The 14,167-nt window shown below is 47.0% G+C and overlaps 4 protein-coding genes across 4 annotated transcripts; 2 read left to right on the forward strand and 2 right to left on the reverse strand.

The window, feature by feature from the left end:
• Positions 1–7,958: 7,958 nt before the first annotated feature.
• Positions 7,959–9,649, reverse strand: LOC6540879 (intraflagellar transport protein 52 homolog). Its single transcript, XM_001969995.3, has 3 exons — positions 9,519–9,649; positions 8,618–9,263; positions 7,959–8,560 (listed from the first exon to the last, which is right to left on the reverse strand). Exons 1-3 carry the CDS (start codon positions 9,629–9,631, stop codon positions 8,015–8,017), a joined length of 1,305 nt encoding a protein of 434 aa, XP_001970031.2. The 5' UTR covers positions 9,632–9,649; the 3' UTR covers positions 7,959–8,014.
• Positions 9,650–9,725: 76 nt separating this feature from the next.
• On the reverse strand, positions 9,726–13,924 carry LOC6540860 (tRNA (adenine(58)-N(1))-methyltransferase non-catalytic subunit TRM6). Its single transcript, XM_001969998.3, has 3 exons — positions 12,811–13,924; positions 12,383–12,750; positions 9,726–9,787 (listed from the first exon to the last, which is right to left on the reverse strand). The coding sequence occupies exons 1-2, from the start codon at positions 13,799–13,801 to the stop codon at positions 12,407–12,409; spliced, it is 1,335 nt and encodes a 444-aa protein (XP_001970034.1). The 5' UTR covers positions 13,802–13,924; the 3' UTR covers positions 9,726–9,787; positions 12,383–12,406.
• Positions 9,981–11,385, forward strand: LOC6540878 (cytochrome c oxidase subunit 5B, mitochondrial). Its single transcript, XM_001969996.3, has 3 exons — positions 9,981–10,184; positions 10,618–10,791; positions 11,169–11,385. The coding sequence occupies exons 1-3, from the start codon at positions 10,103–10,105 to the stop codon at positions 11,273–11,275; spliced, it is 363 nt and encodes a 120-aa protein (XP_001970032.1). The 5' UTR covers positions 9,981–10,102; the 3' UTR covers positions 11,276–11,385.
• Positions 11,603–12,375, forward strand: LOC6540867 (cytochrome c oxidase subunit 5B, mitochondrial). The gene is made up of 2 exons (XM_001969997.3): positions 11,603–11,945; positions 12,002–12,375. The coding sequence occupies exons 1-2, from the start codon at positions 11,762–11,764 to the stop codon at positions 12,283–12,285; spliced, it is 468 nt and encodes a 155-aa protein (XP_001970033.1). The 5' UTR covers positions 11,603–11,761; the 3' UTR covers positions 12,286–12,375.
• Positions 13,925–14,167: the final 243 nt, after the last annotated feature.

The raw sequence follows: 14,167 nt of genomic DNA on the forward strand, positions 1-14,167 counted from the left end.
ACAACGATCTTGGAGCAAGTTATCCCTGCACGGCTCAGCGCATCGCGACAGTTGTTAACGTGTTTAATTAGCCCTGCAAATTCAATGAATTGCGACAGTAACAGTTAGGCTTAACAACACACCAGCCCCCGCAGCAGAGCCCCCCAGCCCCCCCAGGCACTCCCTTTCAACATATCCAAATATTTGTGCAGCCATTTTGAATCGTCCTGGTGCTCCGAGGACGCGGAATCCTCCCCCGTCGGCAGGCGATGATTTTCGAACGCATGCGCGCGGAAAAGCACTCAATGTTGGCTCTTGGAGGTGTGGACTTGGGGGATGGCATGGAATGGTGCTGCAATGGTGCTGGAATGGAGTGGGCAAGTGGAGGAGGGCGTTTTCCTAATTCCATCCGACTTTAAGCGGTAAACTACGGAGTGGCTTTAAATTGGTTTCCTGGTTCGGCGGGGCGGCGGCATAGCTTCCTTTAATGAGTCAGATAGAATGGAAACGGCACGGTTTGCCAGTCATATCATAGGAAATCATTAGTATAATTCTCGAACATATACATATATTTATACTTCAGTATGAAGTATACAATGTGTAATGTGTAATTATCACTTGAAATGTGATAATTGGACTATGATAGTCGTTTTGGGCAGCTGATTGGCATCGGGGATTTTAATAACTAGCTCGAAAAGTAGCTACTTTCATGGAAATCAATCGCGTAACTCATAAACTGTGCTTCGACTGAAGGTAGAAAGTAGTCCAAGCCCATCCCATGGGATTTGCCTATCAACCTGTCCAACTCCCGTACTGCGTCGATTGCCTTCAATTGGATTTACTCTTATTTTTCAACAGCCATTTGTTTGCCAGCTGCGGTCGTAGGAATATTTTCATTCATAAAACTCGAGCGACGTCTGCTGGGTAATAGGATTATGCCAGAAGCACACACGTGCTCAGTGTCAGAGGCGACTCCATCCGAGTCCAGCTTGAGATGGGAGCTCGGCTGGGAGTTGACCGACTCAAGTTAAGTGCAGAAATGCATCGGCAGTCGCTGAGCGCTGGGTCTCAAATGCTCGCTGCCTCTTTATGGCCCTGGCTCTTATTATTAGTGACGGATTTCCGAGTCATTAGACAAAGTTATGTCGCGGACCACCGCGTCTGCTTAAGCTACTTAAGTGCGCCGCCCACAGTCCGCTGTCCACGGCCCAAAGATCGGCAGTCGAGCAACGAAGCTGGGCTGGACTGGACTGGACTGGACCGCAGTGGTGGTGGACAGCGATTGCTCGAGGGGAGTGACTTGCTCATGTCGCAATTGACAGGCGTCAGCTTGGGACCTTAAACAGCTCAGCTCAGCTCAGCGTTTAATAAAGCAAATACGCTTTATAAGATAAATGCCAGCGTTTGTTGCCCGAATGCGACGCATTAATCTGCAGGGGAAAGGCTTTCTTCTCCAGGCCCCGATCGCCGTTGGGCTTCCAAGCGGGTCACCCACGGCACTTAAACACAAATCAATAACTTTATTATACACAAACAAACAGCCAGCCAGCTTGTTTTACGAGCTGAAAAGCGTCTTGTTTAACTGCCCGGACAATGAGCGCCCGCTGGGCGCGCTAAGAAAAAATCACTTGGCATCGGAGCTGGCGACAGTGAGCTGGCGGAGGAGCTGGAGGAGGAGCTGGAGGCGGAGTAGGTGCCCAATTGGGATGCGCAGGCGAAGGGTCCTGCTGTCGGATAATTTATGACCAACCAGTTCGGCCCAAGCGCCAGTTGACAGTAAGTAACCAGCGGGAAGAGCCCGCGGCCAGCTGCCCGGATGAGTCAGCGCTGGAAGGTGGTGGGTTTTCAAGCCTTCGCCCGCCGGGTGGAGGGAACTGCTCAGTGGAAAACCTCAGGCAAAGTTTAAGGCATGGATTTGGAACACATTGTTCTTGTCTCATGGAAACAGCAGCAGATACCCAACTCATTTTCATGACTAATCCTGGGCGCTGACAGGCTGGCAATGCCAAGTTTACTATTCATGCGGCTTTTTGTTAGGTAACTTTTGTAGTTGCTATAAGATCGAAAGATAGATATTGACACCCGCACACCCTAATTGATTTTATTCCGCTTGTGGGTACAATAAAATATGATTACATATAGTATTCATGTGTATTGCATTGCACCTGTTGACGCGATGGGACACCCCTTTGCTGATCTCTTCAAGACGCTGCGCCCCCCGTTGGCGTGACCATTGTTGATTTTGCTGCCCTTGTGATTGTGACTGTCGTCCACATACCTAGCGCACTGAAGTTTATTGACTTTTGTATAGACATTCTCAATTGTGGATTTGGCTGATGTTTCTTTTTTGTTTAGCCGCTGGCAGTGTAAACGGCGCCAGATTTCGATTTCGAGACAGTCACCAACAGTCACCAACATACACCAACATACTCCAACATACACCAACAACTGGTTATTTTCCAAAAGGGTCAAGTGTCAGCCAGCAGAGAAGCAGGGCCCACAAAGGAGAGGTAGAAAAATAACAAATTACACAATGTAAATAAATAAATAAACGCTGTCTAAAGGAATAAAGGCTAGGGTTGACTTATGTCCATTATAGGTATGTAATTAAAGGTATTAATGGAGCTGTAATCGTTGCATACATTTTCAGTTTAGACTAGCAAAACGTTCCTCGGAAATTACTTGCCCCTTTCATAAAACCCAATCAAATATGTAAACTTTGACATTCCGCCACTTGGACACAACGCCACCCCCTCGAATCGCATATCAGGCACATTCCGAGATGAAGCGATAACGCCAAGTGTTTGATGACCCTGCCGGAGACCCAACACTCGACCCATCATCATCTTGATGGGCCTCATCAGTGTCAGGGAGTCAGGAGTGAAGTGGAGTGGAGTGGCGTCGGGAGATCTTGGCACGTGTAAACGACACCCAAATTAGAGGCAGATTATTTAATGTGCGTCTGGGCCACTCGGCTTATCTGCGGCTCTTCCGAGAATCGGGTACGAGGTGGAGTCGTGGTCGTGGCTGATTCCGGAGGAGCTGCAGCTACCAGTGGGGCCTTGATGAGCTTATCACAACCAAATCGGGCCGAGACAACCCAGCCTCCCCAGCAGCTTTGTCATGTAAATGCGGCCAAAATCAATCTCCAACTTGGCGCCAGCCTAATGAGAAAAAAGCGAGAAACACAGCAGGTGCCCGATCCCACTTCCCCGCAAAGCTCAGTTAATTAAGTTATAAAAATTATACTTTATGCATACAATTTGCATTTTTATGCGCCTCAAATGTAACGTGCACCGATTTGATTTATGGAACAAGTCTCGATCTCCGATGCCCCATTCCCCATGCCCCATGCCCATTGCTTTGCCCCGTGGGCGGCTGGAAATGTGACAAATGGCTAGGTGTGACTTATAGCATTTAAGGTGACGATCATGCGGATCGCGATAAGCCCAGGCTTTCCTCTCTCACACATCTATGGTTTCAGAAGGGATTCGGGTGATTTCGAAATGTCAGCATCATGGCATCTTGGCATTATGGCATCATGGCAGATTCGCGTGCGGCTCCTCGCCGAAAAATAAGCAAAACTGCCACGAAAATGCCTTTAATGCGATATAAAACCAGCAAAACCGCAAGATCAGCGCCGTATCAACCTGGAAACACGCCGGGGGAACTTTTTTGTCAATTACACATCCAGTGAGATAAGGGCGGTGATGGGGAAAGATATCGTTCTGCACGAACTATTAATGCCCTGAAATCTCATAAAGTTTAAATGTATATTATTAACTTTATTTACTGAGTTAGCAATAACTTACAAGCGTGGCAACCAAGTAATAAATAGATAATATATTTCTTACCAGCATGAACAGTTTGTGTGTAGTTTGTATGCAAATCTGGTGCTGGTGCTTTCAAGTAGCCTAAGAACAACGAGGGGCTCCTAACAAACCTACCCAAAGGTACAGTATGCACTCGTGTTATCCGATTTCAAGAAAGCAAGCTACCCCAGCACTTTTATAGAGAACAAGCCGCAGACGACTTGACGAGCTGAATGACGCGCTTTTATTTTGCATGATTTCTGCTCCCGCTAGATTTCTTTATAATTCTGCCATTATTTGTTGCATGTTTTGACATTTTTATAGCTTCAGCGACGACATTGCGCATTTCTGCTTAGCTGCACATAGAAACCGAATCTTAACACCTTCAAAATGGCGAACTGGGCCATAAAACGTTGACGGGCATGCGTCAAACTGATGGCCAGGGCCCATCGTCTTGGCCAGCTGCCTTATCGGGCCAACACGTTTTGTCCTTAAACGTTTTGCAGCTACCAACTGTCGAACTGGGGTCCGCTCCTCCACGGAGCCACGCAGCCACGGAGCTGGGCATGGCATCCACCGAAAGGCTGCTGGAAGGAACACCCATTTAACAAGTCAGCCCGTGCGGGCAAGACCATAAATATTGGCAATTTAACAGAGTCAACAGTATGGCACTCGGCCCAACTCCGACTGGGGTACATTGGGCATTTGGCTGCCGAACGGTGGGGGGGGCCACATTGGAGGGGGACTCTGGATTGGGGGTCCATAATACACCTTGTCGTACACGATCCTTATCTCTTGGAATTTCTCGTGCGTGTCTGGCGTGCCAAAAAGTATAAAAATAAAGCACCAGAAACCTACAGCAGCTCGTTGAAGATCGTCGAATGCTGGATGAACTACACGCCCTGAAAAAGTTAGGATGATTACAATTAGTAGCTATGTCCAATATGAAAAACAGTGAAACTGGTTAATAATTCGCGGCTTTACTGACCAAAGCTCGAAAACTGAAACTGCTATGAAGCTGTCCAATGTATTTTCGATTCCATGCCTTGGCCATTCATTAAATGCCCGTTGAATTAGTTTTCCATTGGGAAACGCCATTTTCATCATTGAATGCCGTATAACTAACGCCCATTCAAAACAGGACCAGTGCAGCACAAAGCCCTCGGAATAGCAATGATACCCTTGCTGCAACTGCGGCAAGTGATAGCCTGGTCAGGAGCTGTCGCTGTCGGTTGCCGACTTGGGCAACGGGAATGGAGCTGGCGTTGGAGCTGGATGGAGCTGGGCTGGAGCAGGGATTGAGCAGGGATGGAGCTGCAGTCGGAGTGCGCGTGAAAAATTAGCCGTGGAAATGCGTGTTGCGCCTGTTGTTGTTTCCGTCCTGGTTGTTCCCATTGGCGTTGTTGGTGATGCTGGTGATGTTGTGGCCTGTCGCCGTTCCTCGTGAGGCGACTAATAAGCACAACAAGCTCATAAAATTTCGAAAGCGGCGCAGTCTGATTTTATTTCATTTTAAATTGTACACGCGCTTCGAGCACACTCGAATTTGCCCCGTTTCGCTGCGAGATACTCCACTTGGATTGGTATTTCTGGGCGGAGTGTGTGATTTGTTTAGCATTTACACGCATCATTAGAGCTTGTTGTACGACGCGACCTAATGATAGATTAATAACAATGCCGCAGCATAAAAGACAAGCTTTCTATTCCGTTGATGGCCATGCAGACATTGACATTGGGCCCCACAGCGACGGCCACAACAACCACATGGCCCCCGCCGACAACAACACCAGTGGGGCGACATCCACGGCGACAAGACAAAGACAACGACAGCGAGTCCAGCGGACGCAGAAGCGTGCCAAGCCAATCTTGGGTCAACGGTCCAACAGCCGGAGCGCTTTAACCCTCGCGCGGCTAAGAGGGTTCCCATCGCCCCAGTCACTCATTCCGCTAATATGCTGAAAAAACAGACAAGAAGTCATAGAATATAACCTCTCGTATGCAGCCAAAGAAACTGCATGGATTGAAAATAGATTACATGTTATTTTATACACTCAAATCCGCATGATCCAGAGACCCATAGCTGGCTGTAGAAACCACTTGAAAGGGGACAAAGAGTGAGGCTGCCCAAGGGTTAACTGGAATCTCCGATCCGAGCCTATCTGGCCTGTTAATTGATTGTTACATTCGGCTTGTGTGAGCGAGTGTCTGTTTATGTTGGTGGCTGTGTCTGGACAGGGGGAGCTGTCTTCAATCCGTGGGATTAGCCCCACCAGGCACTAACACAGAACTACACCTCTGGCAGCTGCGATGCAGACGTGTTGTTTTTTATGATTGCCCATTTTTGACAATGAATAAAAATTATTATAGTGTCGCACGTTTTGGTGGCTGTAATTTAATTAAAGCGATGTCGCCACGACCCGCATCACGATCACGGCATGCTCCATGAGGGTTTTCCCGGAATTTCCCCGCGACCCGGGGGAAGCGAGCTTCATACAGGTGACAAATGCCGGACAGTGCGGGAAGGTAACTGATTTATAAAGACCGATTTGGGATTTGGGTGCGAGAAAATCGCAGCTGGGAAAAGGGATGCGGATGGGAAAACAGACGCAGCACTTGAGAAGTCAGGACTTTTTCGAATATTTGCGCTTGCCATTGGGAGAACGGAAGTGCGGCAAATACAGCTGGATTCGTTCGGCAAACAAAATCGAAATAAAATCATTTTCCCTTCGTTTAATGGAACTGCCCTCGCTGGCCAGATGGCTGAGGAAAAGTATAAGGTGGATGAGGACGTGGATGAGGATGAGCAGCCGGGAAAAACTTGTGCGGCTTCTGTGCCGTGAGCCTGTGAACCTGTTTGCACTAAACACGAAAGAGAAGAAAAAAAAACGAACCGATGAAACCATGAATGAACTGCAACTTGGACTTGGGCGGGCATTGTCACTGTCGATACAGATATATTGAAATGCACTCAAGGTAACTTCCTACTCGGCCGGTATCCGATTTCATCCCAACCTCTTTTCCCCTCACAGATTATTGCACCCCCGACCGCGCCTCCTCACCTCCGCGGCTTAGCCGTCCAACGTTATATTTAGCGGTCAGCCCAAGAAAAAGCCAAACAGAAATAGCAAACAAAATGGCCAACACACAGGCGAGGGATCGGGGAACCCATGGAGTTCCAGTGCCCCGCCTGCGGTGTGGGAACCTTCAATATTGATTGATTGAGCAGCCGTTGTCCGGCGGTCGGGGTCACCACCACCACTCTGGGCCGCTCGAAGGCGGATTTGGGGTGGAATGGCTTCAAAGTAGCAACATTTGGAAAATAAACCATAATATAGATTAATTTGTAGGAGAAAACCATATGCTTTTTTTTACAGTTCTGGCTTTGAGTTTCTGCAACTTGTTAGTTTACTGCGTTATGTAAAATCTACTTGAAATTATGTACAATCCATGGAAATGAATTGAAATAGAAGCCCCTTCACATAAACTTTTATTTTGTTGATGTCAACAACTGTCTTCGGGTATAACTCCTATTCCCAAACTTAGCCTAAGTATCCACATACTCCAGGGAAACATTTTATCTCTAAAAGAAAATCTAAAAAATTTACAACCGCCAGTTGCGCATAGGTATTTTTTAAAGGACTCCACTCCCTGGAATTACATCCCCCTGGGAGCCCAGATTGATGACACTATTTGTTGTGACAAGCATTAACTAGTGGTTTCTCACACACTGGATCCTCCCGCACCCGCATCTCATCCCAATTAGCAGGGAGGGAGGTGTCGCCCCTCCGGAAAAGCGGAAACAAATTGTTGACACCTAAAAGCAAACTGCTCCTCGGAAATTCCTTTGGGAGATCTGCGTGGTGAGGAGGTTCCCCTTGGCGTACGGGGAAATATTAATACAAATAATTAATTGTGTTAAGTAACCAATTTTCGTAATAAACGATGGCAGAGCCTCGCATAAGTGCAGCTATATAGCTTTACTTCCCACAGGTCTTGTGTTTCCCGCACTCCAAAAATTGCCTTCGGTGTAATTCAATTCGGGAGCCCTGCGCAGAACGGAGGAGCGTTCTTTCGCTGTCTTGCCGGCCATGTTTGAATTCGAGTCGCCAACATGTTTACATAAAACAGACTAGGTTTTCAATTTTAAATGATATATATTCACATAATTCGAGTTTTGCTGATTGGCCCGAAAAAGTTGCAAGGAATGTAGTAATCGGAGCGTTCTAATCCTCCGCATAAGGTCGGTAGCTGACGATTTGCCGTGCCACGATGTTGAGTATCTCGCGGGCGGCCATATCCTGGCGGTCGTCCACAATGGCCGTAATCCTGGCGCACTCCTTTATGTAGTTCTCCAGCTCCCGCTGGTTTAGAGCCCTCCTCTGCGGCTCCTTGGACTGCAGCGCCTGGAGCACCTGGCCGGTCATGTGCGCCAGCTGGGAACGAGCTCCGCTGAATGTCTCGTCGAGATCGTACAGCTCCAGCGGTGGAGCCGAGGGCTCGCTAAAGATGGGCGGAAAGGTGGCCAACTGGACGTTGGGCAGCGGAATCTCGAACTGCGGCTTGATGATCTTCAGCGGCTCGTACTTGACGTGCAGTTGCTCGTAGGTATCCATGACGTCCTTGAGCAGGCGGTTGCTCAGCCTGCAGAGCCTCATGTCGAACATCTGCTTGAAGTCCGTGGGTATATCGGTTCCAATCGAGTCGATCAGGCAAGCCTTGGGCATATCGGCTAGGAACCCAATATCGGTGAAGTGCTTGTTGTCGCTCAACTGTGGAACATAATTTAAGAAGTCTCAGCGCTTACTTTCTATTGGTAATGTATCTACCTCCACATCATTGAAGTCCAAGTGACTGTAGGTAATCTCATCTCCTCCAAGCAGCTTTATCAAGTACTCAAACATGGCATCGTTGGTCTTGTCCTGCAGATACTTGTCATGCCAAATGTATCCAGATCCCACCGCCAGGATTTTACCACCTTTCCCGTTTGTAAAGTAGCCGGCTAGGGGACGATTGAAGGGGTACACTACTGGACCCGTGGTGAGCAGGACATTCGCAGGCTCAGATACATTCAGCGTGGCCCCATAGGGGTATTGAAAGTGTATCTTGTACTTCTCGTCACTGAAATCGTAGTCCACCTTCTCGATGTCCAGCTTGAGAAGGTGTCGCCACATGGATTCGCAAACAACGCCGCCACCCACGATACATTCCTTGGGATGGAAATTCTTGTAGTAGTGCGGTCGCACCACATTGTCGCCGTTGATGTAGATCCCGTACTGCTCCAGGAAGAAGTTTACGTTGGTATTGAACTCCGGCTCCCCACCTTCACCTAGGAGCACCACCAGACTTCCTCCTTGCACCTCCACGTAGTGCTTCAGTACTTCGAATTCGTCCTCCGTGAATTTATCCTGTGGTCCGGCGAGAACGAAAACCTTTACCCGAGCAAGACGCTCCTTTCTGAGTTCCGCATCATTTCTGTGTATTATTAAATATATTTAGATTTAATATAATGTTAGTTTATTCGAGTATTTTGGTGTATCCCTGGACTACATTTAAAAAAAAGTTTTATTGTGAGGAAAACGTACTTGAGACTCAGAAAAATCTATAAAAGAATACATATTTTGTAGAAATTAGTAAGTGCTGATTGATTACATTGATGAAAAACTTTTGTTTTCTTATTTTTAATTGTAAGGCACCCTTATAATAATGTATAATTTTTTGGATACTGACTGTTCCACATTCCAATTGACCTTCAGCTTGCGGTGCATCATTTTGTAGTTGTCCGATATTTGAAAGCGTTCATTTTTTGATATATCAAAGCAAATTACCGGCTTGCTGGACATTTTTCATGCAGTTTCAATAAACTTAATATATTTTTTGTTTTTACATTTGGTTGCCCGGCAACGCGGTGGCGCCCTCTCGTGGATCCGATAACAGTGTTCCGCCGGTGTTTTTAAGCACTTAAGATCGCGTAATTGTTGCACACTGCAGAGTGACCGCTGCAAAATATTTTTAAAGTTTTAATATATTGGTCGATAATTAAAATAAACGGTGCTTATTATCTTAAGAACCCTACTGCTACAGAGTTTTTTTTATATACATTAATTTTGTTAATTATATGTATTGCCATGTAACATGATTATTTTGATTGGTTTAAACAAGCATTTAAGCGTTTAATATCATATTTTCTAGAGCCTGCGGTATTTTTTTCTTACTTTTCCGCGGTCACACTGGTCCTTAGCTGTGTGAAAAATTACGAAAGAATTTTTGGTGTTCACCACTTAAGACCGACCGAAATTTTCGCAAAACGAACAATGGCATCGATCTGTGGACGCATGGCGCTCCGTGCCGCCGCACGCCAGAATGTAACCTACACGCCCGTGCGCTTCTGCAAAAGTAAGTGGTGAAAACCGAGAAGGAAATCCCACGGCCAGCTGCTTTTCGGTCACGTTCGCCGATTTGGCGGAGGTTGTTGCCTGGAATTGCATAATATTGGAGTGTAGGTGGTAAAACACCAGGGCACTGTGCTCCACTCTCCTGGAAAGCTGCAGATTTGGACCCACAGAAAAGTGTCTATGAAGAGTGCGAGGTTATGTAATAACTATGCGCTGGGAAATGTGCGACTTGTGGACGGAGAGGGGGAGCGGTGACAACCCAGTGCGGAGTTAGCACATCGACTGAAGCTGGCCGGGATTACCCCGCCGAAGACCTCTACTTGTGACGGAGCCTCTGGATTCGGGGCGTCTGCTGTTTATGTAACCAGTGGCCCACTCGCTTATCAATTTATGAGCTAATTCCTAATTGCGTTTCCCACTTCTCCGCATTGCAGTGATGAACGATCCTTTGGAGCACGCCACTGGTATCGAGAAGCGTGAGCTGCTGCTCAAAGCCGCCGGCAACGATAATCCCTTCGACATGAAGGTCTTCAAGCGGGGCGCCGGCACCAAGGAGAACCCCAACCTTATTCCATCGGCCTTCGATGCCCGCATTGTGGGCTGCATCTGTAAGTATTCCGAGATCACTAGCTGCGGTCAGGATAATGACACTATTCGGAGTATTCTATCAAACGTACAATTTGCACGATTTTATTCTGCTTATATGCATTTCTATGAAGTTTTTGTGCGAATCAAACTTTAATCGTAAGATATATTTTTGCCGCGTAAATGTATTTATTTATTACATTGTTTAATCGTTTTATGAATGTTTTTATCTCAAATTAAGGATTGTTTTGAATAATTTGTTGCTCAGAATTATTAATACTGACTTCAAGTCAATGAACAAGTCAAATGCGAAGAAAACCCTGAGTGCCTTTATCCTGACCAAAACTATAGCTCTAAATGCCAGTAGAGTCCTTTTAACATACTTTTTATTCCAACTCAGGCGAAGAGGATCAGACCTACGTGCAATGGATGTGGCTGCAGAAGGGCAACCAGAAGCGTTGTGAGTGCGGCCACTGGTTCAAGCTGGTGGAGAAGGCAGCTGTTTAAAGTTATTATTAATTAATTCAATAAACCAATTAATAACAAAAACACAACTACTAAGCTAAAAGTCAACCCACTTAGCTGTCCAAATAAACAAACATCAATCCAAAAAAACACGAAACTGTGAACAGTGAGGAGAGAAAGGGCGGCGCAGCTTCCATTTTCAGATCTGCCATCGTATTTTCAAACGCACCCAAGGAAAATACTTTATTGTCCACAAGAAGCGAACAATAAAGTCTAAAGAGATTTTGAGTGAAAATCAAAGGATTTCATTTGCGAAATGTGCATTAGTGCATTTATAGGATGTGGCTAAAAAAAGGAGGAAGGTTAATTTCGTTTAAAATCGAAGACCTATTTTCAATTTTTATAAACTAGTAGGCGTATTAACAGGCAATCAAACATTTTCAAAGGCTTTGGTTCACACTCACAAGTCACTCAAAGTAAGAATTCCCCTTGCGATAATCGAACAGTCCTATATAAACTCTTGTAAAAATGTCGTCATACATTTCGCGTCTACTTAAGGCTCAATCCGCCTCCAAGCGCCTTATCTCGAATTTAACACGACGCGACGGAAAGCTGAGCTCTTTGCTTCGGGGACTAGGATTGAAGCGGCCGGGAGGAGCAGCGGCTGCTCCTGGACAGCGTCCCATATCCACAACTCAGGTGCAAAAGTCTGGTAAGCAGTGGTTGTAGCTTTCGAAGATTCCCAGTTCAGTTCTCATGCCTCATTAGCGCTAATTGAGGACGAACAACTGGTCACCGGTATTCAGAAGCGCGAAATGCTGCTGGCGAAGCAGGGCTGCGAGGACCCTTGGGGCTTCACCAAGATGATAAGGCGCGGATCAGGAAGAGAGAACGATCCCACAGTCGTGCCATCGGCCTTCGATGCCCGCCTCGTGGGCTGTCTGTGCCTGGACGACCGCATGCCCAAGTGGATGTGGATTGAGAAGGACGAGGGACCCAAGCGTTGCGAGTGCGGCCATTTCTTCGTCCTGAAGAACGTCCCACCCGTTTAGATCGATGTCACAGAGCGCTGTACTTAACACGAACACACTTGGCATGATCCCTACCTGGTATTAAACATTGCATGATATTATCAAAACAAAGGCTTACATGTATTTGTTAGTCGCACAACAACTATCTTAGCGTATAGCCCGTCAAAAGGTAGCCACTATTTCCGCTCATATTCACTTCCGGATGGGTGCGGTTGGGCAGGATCTGGTAGGTGCGCAGCCAGTTCGAGGTCAAGTGCAGACCCGTCACCTTGCCTGTGGTTTTCAGCTCCATGAACGTCTCTTGCAGCAGCTCCTTGCAGGTGCTGAATACCACCACTGGACTTGATGGTTTAACAAGCGGCAGCAGGGCCTGCAGAATGCTGGACGGGTGCTCCTTGGCAGCGACCACCAGGCTGTCAAACTCAGCGTGCATTAGGGCTGTGGCCCGCTTGTTTTCCAAATGCCACCGCGGAGGTCCCTTTGCTCCTATAACAACAGAAATTATATTTTCACTTATCTTGATTGGATTATTATTGTAAGCAATACCTTCTCTACCGCTCTTCGACTCATCTAGCTTGGGTTTCTTTGTGATCGGTTCTATCGCCTCCGGTTGTTCCTCCGTTGGCGTCTCCGGCTGGGTTTCCTGGGGCTCATCTTCACTGGGGCCCACTACCGGGATATCTGTTACCTTCGCCTCTCCTCCTTGGTAGAACTCCCTCAAAACGGAATAGAGATTAACGGAAACACATCGCTGCTGCTGCTCCAGGGGTAGTTTCAAAGCTAACAGCGCCTGCTTCTGGGGCACATTTCCCGGATGCATGTGCACCAAGGTGCCCTCCGTGCCTGCGCCTATGGAGTTGAGCATGGCCGCCGGCAGTAGACCATTGGTGCCACTCTCGTACAACAGATAGCTGCCGAAACCGCAGACGCCCGAGTATGAAATAATCTGCGATAAAGTGTCAACGCGAATGCCCATAACCTTCTCCGAGTCCTGTCGGTAAAAGATGTCTAGCATCAGCCGGATCGTCGGCTGGCGGATCTGAACGAACTCGAAATACTTTTTCTCCTTCTTTAGCAAGTACTTCTCCTGGGAGTACTCGGTTCGGTTGTGGAAGGTCTTTGAATTCTCCACAAGCTTCTCGATGATTTTGCTAGAGTCGTTGCACTCCTCTCGGAGTTGGGCAATGTCCTCTGGTTTCAGGGTCTGCGCTTCGCCATCATCGCAGATGTCACGGTTATCCGCTCCACTGCTGGAGATTCCCAGAACCTCCCGGGTGCTTCTCAGCTCTGTTTCGCTACACAGCTCCAGGGTGTGTTGTCTCTGCGCACCCCTTTTGCCTGGCTTTGTCTCCTTGACGCACATCTTGAACGTGGACCCATAGGGTTGGTCCAAAAGGGACTTTAACTCCAGTGTTTCTTTGCCCAAAGTGGCCGTGGTGTCCAGGCTGCCGAATTTTTGTAGCTTCGTATACTTCTGCCGCTGGATGACGATGTAGTCACCCAATTGGATTCTAGGAATGGCCTCTTCAGTGGCCATTATTGCTACTCTATGTTATAATTCCTATAAACAACGTGTTTGTCGAAAACAAACCAAAAGCCGCAAATGGAAGAGAGAGGGAATAGAAGAGGAAGAAAGTTCAGTGCTGGATAACGGACAATAACTGGTAATCTAGTCACCTGTTGCAGGTATTTAGTAGCACAGTTTTACAAGCTTTAATTAAGAAATTAAATTTTTGTTTTGGCCATTGAAAAACACTTATGGAACGGAGAACAATTTTTAATTTCCTTTATATGTTTTCATAATTTAACGGATCTGGCAGCTCCATTACCTGTTGCTTGGCAAAATGTTTTAAAATTCTAATTACGGCCTAGTATTCGAGCCACGAAACTGAAGTCCAAAATA

The sequence above is a fragment of the Drosophila erecta genome, unplaced genomic scaffold (genome assembly GCF_003286155.1).
Source record: "Drosophila erecta strain 14021-0224.00,06,07 unplaced genomic scaffold, DereRS2 tig00000055-arrow-pilon, whole genome shotgun sequence".
Taxonomy (NCBI): Eukaryota; Metazoa; Arthropoda; class Insecta; order Diptera; family Drosophilidae; genus Drosophila; species Drosophila erecta.

Excerpts from the sequence above, each read along its gene's own strand:
- LOC6540878 (XM_001969996.3), top strand. The coding sequence starts at position 10,103 with ATGGCATCGATCTGTGGACGCATGGCGCTCCGTGCCGCCGCACGCCAG. Across the intron at positions 10,185-10,617 it reads GCCCGTGCGCTTCTGCAAAA|TGATGAACGATCCTTTGGAG; the intron begins GTAAGTGGTGAA and ends TCCGCATTGCAG. Across the intron at positions 10,792-11,168 it reads CCGCATTGTGGGCTGCATCT|GCGAAGAGGATCAGACCTAC; the intron begins GTAAGTATTCCG and ends ATTCCAACTCAG.
- LOC6540879 (XM_001969995.3), bottom strand. The coding sequence starts at position 9,631 with ATGTCCAGCAAGCCGGTAATTTGCTTTGATATATCAAAAAATGAACGC. Across the intron at positions 9,264-9,518 it reads GTCAATTGGAATGTGGAACA|AAATGATGCGGAACTCAGAA; the intron begins GTCAGTATCCAA and ends AATAATACACAG. Across the intron at positions 8,561-8,617 it reads TGGACTTCAATGATGTGGAG|TTGAGCGACAACAAGCACTT; the intron begins GTAGATACATTA and ends TATGTTCCACAG.
- LOC6540860 (XM_001969998.3), bottom strand. The coding sequence starts at position 13,801 with ATGGCCACTGAAGAGGCCATTCCTAGAATCCAATTGGGTGACTACATC. Across the intron at positions 12,751-12,810 it reads GTCGAAGAGCGGTAGAGAAG|GAGCAAAGGGACCTCCGCGG; the intron begins GTATTGCTTACA and ends CTGTTGTTATAG.
- LOC6540867 (XM_001969997.3), top strand. The coding sequence starts at position 11,762 with ATGTCGTCATACATTTCGCGTCTACTTAAGGCTCAATCCGCCTCCAAG. Across the intron at positions 11,946-12,001 it reads AACTCAGGTGCAAAAGTCTG|CGCTAATTGAGGACGAACAA; the intron begins GTAAGCAGTGGT and ends ATGCCTCATTAG.